The sequence below is a fragment of the Haemaphysalis longicornis genome, unplaced genomic scaffold (assembly GCF_048455015.1).
Source record: "Haemaphysalis longicornis isolate Haplotype H1 unplaced genomic scaffold, Haemaphysalis longicornis Haplotype H1 scaffold_2, whole genome shotgun sequence".
Lineage (NCBI taxonomy): Eukaryota > Metazoa > Arthropoda > Arachnida > Ixodida > Ixodidae > Haemaphysalis > Haemaphysalis longicornis.
Window position 1 is genome coordinate 66,927,261 of NW_027526295.1, and position 13,568 is coordinate 66,940,828.

At 48.1% G+C, this 13,568-nt stretch overlaps 1 protein-coding gene across 2 annotated transcripts in view; it reads right to left on the reverse strand.

Annotated features, from left to right (window-relative positions):
• Nucleotides 1-9,731: 9,731 nt before the first annotated feature.
• The window catches only part of LOC144168959 (uncharacterized), a 143,684-nt gene continuing 139,847 nt past the window's right edge, over nt 9,732-13,568 (reverse strand). For both annotated transcript variants that reach the window (XM_077697960.1, XM_077697959.1), the window contains 2 exons: nt 12,734-12,878; nt 9,732-11,296 (listed from right to left, as the gene is read on the reverse strand). In XM_077697960.1, the coding sequence (XP_077554086.1) occupies nt 11,130-11,296; nt 12,734-12,878 (312 nt within the window). In that variant the 3' untranslated portion in view covers nt 9,732-11,129. The remainder of the gene's footprint in view (nt 11,297-12,733; nt 12,879-13,568) is intronic.

Consider the following 13,568-nt stretch of genomic DNA (forward strand, 5'->3'; position numbering starts at 1 on the left):
GAGGCTCTATCTGCGATTAATGATAGTATCAAGCAGATAAACGACCGACTCACCCGTATTGAGCACAATGAGGAGAGCGTCGGGGCTAGGCTGCAAAAGATCGAGGCATACTTGAATGATACGGTAGTTCCAGCTATGGTGAAGGTCTATCCCAACCCTTTGGCAGAGCAGGGTATTTCCCACAGTAATACTAACCTAAATAACGCAATCCCACACGGTCAAGATGGCCTCGATAACTAAAGCCTTTAGAGCCTGGCAATGGAACTGCCGAGGATTCAACCCAAAAAAGGCGGCCCTCCAGCAGTTTATTAGATCACAAGCTGAGAAACCACATGTTATTTTGCTTCAGGAGACTCTTGCGGCTGACCTCCCTTTCACGGGATACAAGGCGGAGAGCCTCCGGGAGGATAAAGGCAGGGGTGTGGCTGTTTTGATAAATAAGAAGATCCCTTATATCCGACACGAGCTCCGTACGTCGCATTGTAAGGTAGAATTTATCGCTGTGGAGATAATTCCTAACAATTACATAGGCAACAGCAGCAGTATATTTCTCCTCAATTTGTATAGTAGCCCAAAAGAATCGAGGCAGAGCTTTAAGGCCATCCTAACTAAAGTGGCACGGCTGGCCGGTAACGCTCCTCTGATTGTTGGTGGGGATTTCAATGCCCCTCACCAAGCGTGGAAATACCCTTACTCCACCGGCAAGGGTGAAAGGTTATGGACGCACGCCTCGGACCTTAGTCTCACTCTCATTACAGACCCGGGTCACCCAACTAGATGCGGCACTTCTACGTGCAGGGACTCGACGCCGGACCTAACTTTTGTCCGGGGAATCGAGAAACCTAGCTGGGTGAATACTGATATTGACCTCGGCAGCGATCACTATATTGTAGTCGTCAGCTTCGAGGTAGTCTGTAAGAAGCTGAGGGAGTTTAAACTGATGGATTGGGATAAGTTCCGCAAATTGAGGGCTAATCCCGATGCCTCTCCCGATGAGGCAGATCCTCCGCTCGAGAGCTGGATAGAGCAGCTTGGGCTGGACATTCACGCGTCAGAAAGAACCATCCTCACGGATGTTGGAACTGAGAAGATGGACCACAGATTAGCTAATCTCCTTGAGGCTAAGCAATCAATACTAGCACGGTGGAAAGGCCAACGACTGAACACGAGACTTAGGAAAAAGATCGCGCTGCTGAACAGAGAGATTGAGGAGTACTGTAAAGTTCTATGTAAACAACAATGGGATGAGATATGCAATTCCTTAGACGGCCAACTTCGCAAAGGGAGAGGCTGGGGTCTCCTCAGACATATACTAGATGAGGGAGGTTCCAGATCCAAGCCAACCCAGCGGTCGCTACTGAGCAAAATAATTCACAAGGCGCGGAAGGAAGCTAAGGATGACGAGCTCTTGGAAGATCTAGCCGGTCAGTATTTGCCACTTATAAAAACGCAGACTTTCGTCCCTCCGCCAGTAGTGTATACGGGTTCTCCCAACCACGCGCTTGACGGAGAGTTTTCGGAGGGAGAAGTTCGTTTTGCTATTCAGGAGCTTAACAGTAAATCTGTTGCTGGCCCTGATGGTATTTCGAACAGAGTTCTTCGCAATCTTGAGGATAATTCCATCAGCTATCTAACCAGACAAATCAATAATATCTGGAGAGAGGGCTACGTCCCAGATACTTGGAAACACGCTAATACGATACTCATTCCTAAGCCGGGCAAGCCTCCCGGACTTAAAAACCTCAGACCGATCTCTCTGACGTCCTGCCTCGGCAAGGTTGCGGAGCATGTTGTGCTTAACAGGCTCTCCGCTTATGCGGAGGATAACCAGCTTTTCCCGTATACCATGATCGGTTTCAGGCCGGGTCTTTCGACCCAGGAAGCTATGCTCCGGATCAAAAAGAAGCTGCTAGATCGGGTCACTCAAGACACAAGGGCCATTCTGGGCCTTGATGTAGAAAAAGCCTTTGATAATATACGCCACACGGCTATACTTCAGGCCATATCGGACCTTAGTCTCGGCGAGCGTTTCTTTTCTTACGTTCGATCTTTTCTCAGCGGCAGAACCGCCTCCCTACGCATTGGAGATATTATATCAGAACCCCTCGAGCTTGGAGACAGGGGAACTCCTCAAGGCTCGGTACTGTCTCCCTTTTTGTTCAATCTAGTCATGTCCAAATTAGCTAGAACACTTCTCGATATTGAGGGGGTTGAACACACCATCTACGCTGATGATGTTACCCTGTGGAGTGCTGGGGGCAGTGACGGTGAATTGGAGGCTCGATTGCAAAAAGCTGTCAGGGCCACAGAGCTATACCTCGCCCCTGCGGGTCTTAAATGCTCCTCAAAGAAGTCGGAGTTGCTTTTCTATAGCCCATCTAGACCAGGGCGCAAGCCCAGGGGTTGGGAGAAGGACAGGAGGCCCAACGTTGCGCTTTTTGACATGCACGGCGATCGCATTCCGGAGGTCAATTCCATCAGAGTTCTGGGCTTAATTATCGAAGGAAACGGTTCCAATAACTTAATGTTACAGAAGATTACCGGGGAAGTTGAAAACGCGTTGCGAATGTTTCGACGCATTCTCAACAGGAATAGGGGTATAAGCGAGGAGTGCGCCATCAGGCTTATCCACGCTTTCGTCCTATGCCACATTTCTTACGTCGCGGCTATGCTCAATTGGAAGAAAACCGAAGAGAAACGCCTCGACACCATGATTCGTCGTGTTTTTAAGGTAGCTTTGGGGCTTCCTATCAATGCATCCACAGATCTCCTACTGAAACTAGGGGTTCACAATACGTTATCAGAAATCGCAGAAGCCCAGCACACTGCGCAGGTAGGTCGACTGTCAGGCACAAGAGCAGGCAGAGACATTCTGGTCACTCTGGGCATCTTTACCGAACAGAATAAGGAGAGTGTTAAACACCTTAGCAGAGAAATCAGAGACTCCATCGTGGTCCGTCCTTTCCCCAGAAACGTCCACCCTGTCTTTAATCAAGGAAGGAGACTGTCTCGAGCCAAGGCACTTCTATCTGTAGCTCTCGAGAGCCCTACGGAGTCGGCTTTTGTAGATGCTGCTCAGATAAATGGAAGACAGGCCTTTTCGATAGCCGTCATTGATGCTCAAGAACGGATGTGCAACGCACTTTCCGTGTTTACCAAGAATCCGGAGGTTGCTGAGCAAATGGCCATTGCACTTGCTCTGCTTGATCCTCAACATAAGGTCATTTATAGCGACTCTAGGGCGGCCACTCGAGCCTTCGCCAGGGGAGTGGTTGATGCCAAAGTCTCCAAGTTATTGGAAGATAGACACATTAGTAATCATTCGATAGTCTGGTTTCCAGCCCACATGGGCGACCTCGGGGGAGGACAGCGGAACTTCAATGAATCCGCACACGAGGCGGCGCGAGGACTCAGCAGCCGCGCACCCTCCCAACCACCCCCGTCTCCACAAAGGGCTTTCAAGGATCAACTTCAGACCTACAACGAGCTCACCAAGCACTTCTACTTAAATCGACGGGAATTTTCGCTCCCACACAAAGGACTCAACAGGGCGCAGTCAGTCACTCTCCGCATGTTACAAACGGACTCATACGCCAATCCTTGGAGGATGAGCCACATCGACTCGGACTACGACGGAACTGCTACGTGTTCAAAGTGTGATGGGCATGTGAACTTGGGTCATATGTTGTGTGGTTGTGCTACGCAAGCCTCCTATCTGGAGGATAAGGTCAAGTGGGACAGTGCTCTCAGGAGCAGTGAACTTAACGATCAACTCTGGGCTGTCCAGAAGGCCCGCGTAGCGGCGGAGAGTCTCGGGCTCCCCGTCCCGACGTGGGAGATGCCCTCTACACCTTGACACCGGTCAGGTGTCCTTCAGGACCCTTTTTGGAAATAAAGTTTCACCACCACCACCACCGGGCATGCAAGTACTGTAACTACAGGAGGCACGCTTCTGCATTAGACCCCCCAGCAGTTGGCCCCCAAGAGTATGGTGTTTACACTGCAACAAGTGGTGTACCTCAAGGTTCTGTGCTGGGTCCACTATTGTTTTCTATTTTTATCAACGATGTGTGGGCACACGAGCCTGGTTGTGGGAGTATAAAATCGCAGTCACTGACGAAGTGAAAATGAAAAGTTGAAAATTTTGGAGCCCATACGGGAGCTTGTGGGCTCTGCCCATTCAGGGGGGCAGAGCCCATACGGAATGTTTGTTTACCGTTGCCCAGTATGCAACAAGCCAAGCTGATGCTGTCCAGCCTGTCGTTGGGTGTCCTAAATCGGTTTGCATGATCATGGAAGGTGCCACATCAAAACAGTTGCACATTACAGAATGTCATTGCACAAGGGCTGCACCTGGAAACTGAATTTAAAAGGGGGCAAAAAAACCAGTGGATCTCGCACACAGGTAGGAATTTACATAAGGCGAAGCATTGGTGAATGCATCGAGAAATGCCAGATGCAATGAGAAACGTTCAGCGTCTCGATCCCCGTGGTGAAAACGTGATAAATTGCACCACCAGCACTGGACACGGGCAGTGATGAGTGGGAAGGGGAATGACAGCTGGGAAGACGCATGTCGTAGCCATACTGACATCACTTTCAACGAAAAACTGCTAAAATAAGCTATATAATTAGGAAAAAAAACTGGCTCCAATCCACGCTGTGAAGGTGATTGGAAAGCAAAGCTTTCAATGACACCCACAATTGCCCATGCGACGACACTTGAATTCACACACGTGGCTCTACAAAGAGTTCAAACCACAGATTTTGCCAGCTGTTCCCTGGAATTCGTGGGGGTGGCAGCGTGGACGCTGCCGCTGTAGCCCGGATGTGCGTCGGCAGAAAGAAAACAGAGTGGAGCGTCTTTCAAAGGGTAAGACAGCGTAACCTAGCCATCCTTCGGGACTACACCACCACGTGACACAAGTGCAGACACCGAAATAATTCGGCATGTGAGCTTGGTGATTCCCATTTATGCTGATTAAAACTAGTTAGTTTAGTAAGTTTGAGAATTGCGAGAAAGCTGAGGGAACTTTTATAACCACTGTTTATCAGAACCAGTTGCTCCTTTCGCCTTTTGTAATACGTGTTAAAACACAACCGAATTGGTATTCACCAATTTATAAAACGGAGTCCCATTCATAGCAAGTAGTGCGCAAAAGGTAGCGTTCTTCTAGCAGCCAAATGTCCATATCTGGTCTCTATATTTTGTTTTCCAGCCCTGCAAACCAATCCTAAGCGTATCTTTGCCGTACGACCACTCAATTGCGTCGGGTTCGGGTTACCCAGGAGGTGCTGTCGAACAAGTTAATCAAGCCGTGCGAAGGAAGCGCGCAATGGATGCGAAGCTGTGCCAAAAGAGGCCCAAAACAGCTGTCGCTAAAGCAGAAGACAAAGCCGTACCACCGTTGCGCCTGCCGGCGCACGGAAACGCTGGGTAAATTCGCCGCGCCATCTACAGTGTGCTCCGTGAGTGAACCCCCACCCCCCTCCCTCCCCCCACCATTGCCTCCACCACGATGGGAGTTTATTGTCCCGCACGCCGCAAAAGAAGCGTTGGCTGGTAGAGGTAGAAAGCTTTGCTTTAAAAAGGGAATGGCCATGCAACCCACTAGCTCATTTCCTGCAACCGAAACTATGATGTCATATTCCCAGCTGTGCATTGGCTGAGGGCGGCAAAAGCCAACGCAAATTGTACAGGGCTTATAAGCTTGCAGAATGAGCTGCACGTTATTTTTATAGCAGTAAGAATAATGGGGTGAACAGTGGAAGTTATGAAAGTACAGTGGAATCTTGTTAAACCATACCCGCATGAGCTGCAGTTTCTTTTTAGCCGAATCCCTGACTCTGTTTCTCTTTGAGCTAATGCATTTCGATAAACTGTAGTGACAGTTAGTAAGTACTTTCTTCGCGTCCCTGTCATGTACAGTTTACCGAGGTTTCACTGTACATGTAAACAGTACTGATGCATACTGCTGTTGGTACGGGGCCTTATGCTTGTTTAAGCTGCACAACAGCGTGGCTGTTTGGGGGTTGCCTAAGACGACACTGGCCAATTGGCGTAAGCAACGGTGTCTTACATGGCCTTGTTTGTCGAGCGAACACTATGTTTTACGAAATGATTACTACCTACCGTAACAAAAAAAAGCCAGGTGCACATATGGTCAAAAACAAAGCAAAGGGAGAAAACGGCCCACCGCAGCATGGTGGCGCCATCTAGGAAGACTGATGGTTAACAAGGTTCCGTAGTCGGCAGCCGAGACTAATGGCGCACTCAGTTTGGCTTGAAGACCTGCTCTTGTGACATCGTTGGAGACGTCTTGAAAACACACGATTTGGTAAGAAAATCAAAGTTTTAACAAATTTCTTAGTGAATATAGCATTGTCTGCTTTCGGATGAGTGCTGGGGGCACTATAAAACACAAAATCTTTCAAATAAAGCGAACTTGTTTTTTGTCTGCATGGCTCCTGTAAGGAATAGCAACTACATGAGAGCTGTTGCACTGGATTTCATGCACAGAACGTTACATGCAGCAGCAGGAACTGTTGCTTGCAGTATGTGCAGGCATGAAGATTGCAGTTAATACAGTGAAATCTTGTTGATATGATTCAGCATAGCATGTTCTTTGGTCTAATGTTTTAAGTGCGATGCACTTCTTAAGCGACCCTGAACCTGCGTCCACCGGCGATGCCCGCATAGCATACCCACGTGGGGGATTGGCCAGGAATCTCCTCGTCTTCCTTGGCAACGGGGGGAGATGGGCGCGCGCTGCCTGGCCGCTGACATGGCACATACCCACGTGGGGGATTGGCCAGGAATCGGGCGTGAGAAGGGCTAATGCACCCGCTTAAAGAGTACTGACACGAAATTTCAAAGCTCAGATCCGCTCTAGCAATCAAGTACAACGACAACACAAATAGGTGTCTGTGAATAAATGCATCTTTCTTTCTTTGTAGTTGTGTGTGTGTGTGTGATCTCTCTTTTGCGAACATTACCGAACTGCGCAAATTCAACTCGTGCATTTGCACTTTCACATTCTTCCCCTCGGGGAAATGCGGGGTTTTTTTCTTTTCCATCCCCAGCCGACATCTCAGAAATAAGGCATTTTCGTGTGTTTAGTACGATCCCATTTTTGCCAAAAATTGAGTGCTAAAACTGGAAAAGTTGATGTTGACTCACATTTTTAGAAATCTTTTTATTCTTTGCTATAGTAGTAGCCCAAATCGCATCCCAACAAGCCACGATGTGCACGTGGCACAGCTGCTCAGGACACGAGAGCGCCAATTTTGCGGTGAAAACATCGCTACCAGGCACGTTCAATGATGATAGTACGTCAGGTGATACACCACGCCATCTAGCGAAACGTATCATAATCAAGGAAGGTAGGTACGCACTGCTGTTGGCAGGCAGCGACTTCCCTTGCCGTGCTCTGTGCTTCCCACACTGTTTTGTTCTCTTTATGCCTAGTTGCTGTGTTCAGTGCTGCTGGTATGGTTCTGAGGCTATATTTTGATAGTGGAGTTTGTCGTACAAGCCGGAAGTACACTGTTGAAGGAAAAAATGCCGAGAAAATGCGCAGCGACCGCTGAGTGTCCCCAGCACGTGCAGTGGCTCTAGCAAAAAAAAAAAGAGAGAGAGAGAGAGAGAGAGAGAGAGAGAGAGAGAGAGAGAGAGAGAGAGAGAGAGAGAGAGAGAGAGAGAAGTGGGCAGTGGGGGGGAGGGCAAAAACCCCTGAGGTGTGAGAAAATGGAGAGTGCTCGTGAGCACAAGCCTCATGGCGACCGCTGAATCATCGGCTTGCACAGTGACTCTAGCAGAAAAGAAAAGGCTCCAGCACTGTTGTTGTCAAGTGTTACTGCACATGTAAAAAAAAACTTCATTGCTAATTCAAAAGATGAAAGGCACCCTGTTGAGAGTGGTCACCGCGGTGGTGGCACACTCTCCAAAAGCCATTACGGATATTTGGAGGCATGGCTACGAGTGTGCCAATCCTTCCCGAGACGACTTGCAGATCCCACCACCGCTGCTTCGAGTCGATGACGAAGAGCTGGTGGAAGACTACAATGCTGAGGATGACTTTGCATCCACCATTCGCCGCTAAGACGACGACCTCTTTGATGCATACGACGATTACTAGCACCGAACTATGCAAACAAACAATGATAATGAAACTTAACTCTGTCCCACAATGCTCACCTACAACAGCTTCGCCATTCAAGTCTTTGGTGGGAGTGCAAGCTTCCCTGAAATTTTAGATGCGAAGCATCTCACGCTCGGGGCTGTGTCCCTTCCTCCCTTGTTGTTGTTCGCCGTCCGCACTCTACTGCGCATGCGCGTCTCTTGTGCCCCGTCAGCTTTTGGGCTGACACCAGTGCAGTCCACTATAAAAAGAAATAGTTAGGCGGCACCTGGTTTCGGTCCCACGACTCTCTGGCCGCAACGGGAGGTACATGGCACTCTTCCCACTGCGTTACAAACCAAGACGGGAGCATGTGCTACGAACGTGCCTTATGTCCTTCACTCATTAAAACTCCGTCAAGAAGGTACTGATACAACGAAGGCACCTGAAGCTGAACGTAAACGGAAACGACGAACTGAAAACTTTAGAGGAGGATGTTGAATTTCCAGCGGGAAAGCTGTGGTGGGAGGCGCCATTTAGATTCAGGCAGGAGGCACCTTGCAGCTCAACCAGAGAAGAGGACGAAGAGGGCAGGCAGCGGGGTAGAAGCGCGAGCACACAATAAAGAAAGACGAGAACCAAGAGGTGATCGATCAGGTAACACGGGTGTCGGTCTCTTCCCTGTCTCTACATTGGGGGTTCACACAATGTTCCCATTCATGCTCCGATAAATAAAACAACACAACGGCAACACAATGAAACCTACACGAAACCCCCATGATGCTTCGCATCCTCCTCATGGTTCCTCATGGGAAGATGGTGTAATTTCTTTTGTTCTCCTGTGGCTGTCTTGTTGCTGTGTGCAATGGTGCTGCCATGCTTGTGACAATGTCGAGGAAATGCAAGGCGCTCAGTTTATAAGGAAGCAAAAATTGTAGGCAAATTCGATGAGTACCCAAAGAGGAAGTGCACGACGGACTTGGCATGCAAGCTCAATCTGCCAGTGCCAACGGCCAACACCAGTGCTTATCAGCAAGAGGAGCTTCGAAAGAAGCTGCAAGTTTTTGGCCCTAGTGTAAAACAAACGCGAGGTGCGAAGCACCAGAAAATGGAAGACGTCCTGCTTACATGGTAAACGGAAGTTAGAGCAAAGGGAGTGAATGTCGACAGCTCAGTCCTATGCGAAAAAATTGACTATATCGCGCTTTTCTTGCACACTGAAGACTTCCGAGCGCTTGGCTTCACAGACTTGATACGGATTGTCCTACAAAGCAATGTGCGGCAAAACAATAATACCAGTTTTTTTTACGTTTCAGAAGAATTTACTCATAGACACTGAAAAGAAGGAAGTGCCGCACTTATTGATCAGCTACTTGAATGTTGCTCAATAAAAGAGAGTTGCTGATGGAGCATGCAATCTTCCTCCTTGTTTATAAGATTTTCGCATGAAACGTTTTATTTTCCGGTTCCCATGAAAAACACATTGAGATTCTGCTGTACTTGTCTAGGAAGGGGAACTTGCAACAGAGCGACAGATAGCTTTGCTACAACAGAGTTAAGCGTGTCCTTGTAAGCGGAAACGCTTCAGAATTTCCAAACAAAAGGCAAAGATTCAAAAGAAGCGATTTATTCGAAACTTCAATGGGTAAAAGTTGTACTACACTAGGGTCACCACAAAAAAACTAAGAACCACTCTCTGGTGCAACAACAACAAACAGGACATAAAAGAACAGGGCTTTACACAAGGACAATGAATTTCAGAAAGAACACAAAACTGACTAAAGCCCCGCGTGCGCCACATAAAACCTCGGCTACCTAGCTGGCCACATTGCCAACAAGTGTCGTAAACAAACATCACGAAACTGAATAACGCACGATCTACGTATAGGAAAAACGTGTTTCGGCACTTGCGCGCCATGTGCCGAGGAAGGTGTGCCACACTATGCAATAAATAAAAACAACCCCGAGGAAGAAAGGCCGGCAGAAACGAACTCAGTTCACAGAAAAAGAGTGGCCACACCTTGTATGAGCAACGGTCGCAGGCATGGGTCAACAAATTTCTGGCACCAACTAATACGCAAGTCTGTTGACACCAGGTAAGAGCCCGTTTCTACACGTTTTCCTATGCTCACTTACTAAATAACAGAAGAGTAAACGTACGTTAAGTAATTTAAAATGGCAAACGATGATGAAATGCATAGGCTTAGGTGTGTCAAGCAATCAGATGTGACAATAGCCAATAGACAGGCCAGTAAAAGATTTAAGTGAAAGTTGAGGTGGCTGAAGCAAAAATTGAGAAACACGCTTTTTGCTCTGTATTGACAGTGCTTGAGCTTTATGTCAATGTTAGTCACGCCACAATGTGCTTGTGAGGAAACGGTCGAACGACAAGTCGACAACCACGTCATTCACGGTGCCAAAGGTCCTTGTCAAAAAGCAAATGTTGTGGAGTTTCTAGACCACACATGAGAAGTGAGTAGACCGATTGACAAGCTGACCCTCAGGTTGTCACACATTACAGCTGACTCAATGTGTCACCATTCACAGCACTAGGAACGTATCGCTTATTGCGTGCAGACTGTGCGGTGCCAACACAAAATGTGCCTGGGAAGGCGAGAAGCTTGTCTGTACACTGGCAGTTTCAAAGAAGAAGAAGAAAAAAAAAGATCACCAGGAGGACAAAGAAAGAAGGCTGCACACATCACACAGAACTCTTACGGGGCCACGAGTAAGTGCAGAGAAAAAAAAAGGATGATGGCACCAAACATCAGGACTGGAGCCACCGCAGTGAGTTCTTCCTCAGCACTGCACGCATGCTTGACAAAGCGAGTGATACACACAGGGCATGAGCAGCCAATGAAATCTCTCTCACGATGTGACCCCTTGTAGGACACCACTGACAACAACATCATCACAGTCTTGTGCTTCCCCACAAACCCCGTGTACGAGTAGACGTGTACTAGCAACGGCAGTGCACAGTCAATTAGCTGCCCCCCTGGGGGGGAAGAGTCAGAGGAAGCCAGCCGTCGTCTGGCGGTCGGCTGCCACCACGGTGGCAATGGTGGCCAGGATCCGTCCCAGGTCGACCCTCTCCAGGCTGGCAAAGAAGTCTGATGTGAGCAGCTGGCAGACCTCCTCCTTGGACAGCACCACAGGCCCAGTCTGGCTGGCCACCACTGCAGCATTGGGTACAAAGGGACACAATGTCACACCCACTGCTGCGCGACATTGCTCAGCAACTCGCTTCAAATCTCCCCTTGCTGCACACTCTGCAACGCCTCATCTGCCTCCTACCCTACACCACCTGCACAGCTCTCCCCTCTTACGAGACAAAGTGCAGTGGAAGCCACCTGAGCTGCCTTTTTTTCTTTTTTGTCACAATAAATTTGTCATCTCGAGCCGGGCCTGCACTCCACTGGTGCGGGTAGGCTGGACAGGATTCAAAACAAATGTGCCAGAAGAACATTTGAGCATGCACTACTCTCCGACTCCCACCTGTCATTCAGGGTGACAATGGTGCCCAAAAAATTCTCTTCCAGAAAACGAAGAGATGCACGGCCTAGAATACAGGCACCAGTCTTCATTCCATCTATTTTTCAAGAGGTTTCTATAGTTTGCATCAAAGTGCATAGCCACTTACCTCATCACTTCCACTGCAAAAACTACGTTTCACTTTGTGGGACTTACTTTTTTTTCCTTCTTTACCCTGAGTCTGCTGACCACACATTAAAAAGACTTGGAGTGCGCACTGATTTCTGGTAAACAAATTTTGCTGCACACGTTAAGTCCTCCTTTACACAATATTTACACCCATAATAACGACCGAACCCACGTTATTGGGGTCCCTAATATGCACAGTTCCGCTATCTTTGTCACAAATCGCTCTCTAAGTTCACACTCAGCTGCCAAAAGCCATCAGGTAACGAATAACGCACTGATAAAAGGACTAAGATAAACACGCGACCATACAAGCAAAAAGGGAGTGTTCAGTAAACCAGGTCTTTTGACAGCATTTTTCTGGTTGAAAATACAAAATATGTTCATCACTGAGCAGTAACAATGAAATATTCGAGATCTTGCTCAGGTTACCGCTTCACCCCAATAGACATACATACCGTAAAGGGTTCAAAAAATTTGCATCACAACTTCTACAGCTCTTCTCGCATAACCTTTGAGGCATGGCTCGTTTTAAATCTCTGGTAGTTAGAAACTAAACCTGTTGTGGTCATACAGCTGCCCCCCCATTCCAACATGGTATAATAATTTGTGACCGAATACATTCCCTACAGCGCAAGTCTGATCCACTCTCAGAGAACCATACAACTGTTGCGGAGAAGCCCTGGCCATTTCATACCTTCTATTACAGCGGCGCAAAAATGAAGTCACAAAAACAATAAAATTTACTCCTGCATATCGACGCAATTCCGACAGGAAATTTGCAGAGCTCATGTCGTCCTAAATTCGCATCAGCTGTATCACTGCGCATCTACATTCGATTCAAGCTAAAATTCCAACGCTCGCACACTGCTGTGAATCAGTTTTGTGAAGATGGGGACACAAACGGTGGCCGCATGCACCGACACTCTGCACGCTAACCACTTCGTTTCTCGCACCTGTGGTGGAAGGCTTGCACTGCACTGCGCTGGAGTGCAACGTCTTTGGCTCTGCAGTCTGCGGTGAAGGGCCACTGAACACGAGGGAAGCAGCCACGCTTTCTACTGCAGTGACCGCTGCGCTCTCCTCTGCCACGTCGCCTTCCTGTCGGTGCGGAAACAAGGAGGCAAGCTCAGTTTTTCTCCAAGCACAGACCTGTTCCAAGCAGTTTATGGCAGGTGGAACAATACTGTTGTATTCCAATCGACAGAGCCCCTCAATCCTACTGCACAGGTGTGGCGCTGAAAACTAAGGAGTAGCAAAAATGCACTTGCTGCAACCAAAAGCAGACAATGGGCACCTGAAAAGCTTAAAGAGGCCATGAAGACGCCACTCGGAAGACTGTGTTTACATTCAAAAGACCCAATAGCAATGACGCTAATTTTAAGGCAAACTTCAAACAGAACAGGTGAAGCCGTGGCAGCTCTCCAGCCACTTCCTCACAGAGTCCTCATGACATCACAGAAACTTGTTTGGACCATTGGCAGCTGCCGACCAATGCCAACGACAACAAGCACACCTGCACAATTGTAGCGGGGCCCCCCCAGTTTCGTTTAACCACACCAGGTCAATGCTTGCACGCAGTTACACACACAAAACTGTCTTGCATACTCTTCCTATTATGGGGGAGTATGCAAATTACAAGCAAGGCATGAATAGATACTAGAAGTTGTGTAGAAGGTTGTATGGGAAGCAGTTTTTTTTTGTTTTACAATCACATACAAGTTTCCGTCAATTCTTACTTTTAGGTTCGAAGTACTGCTGCTAACCAATTAAAAATAATGCTAATTAAAC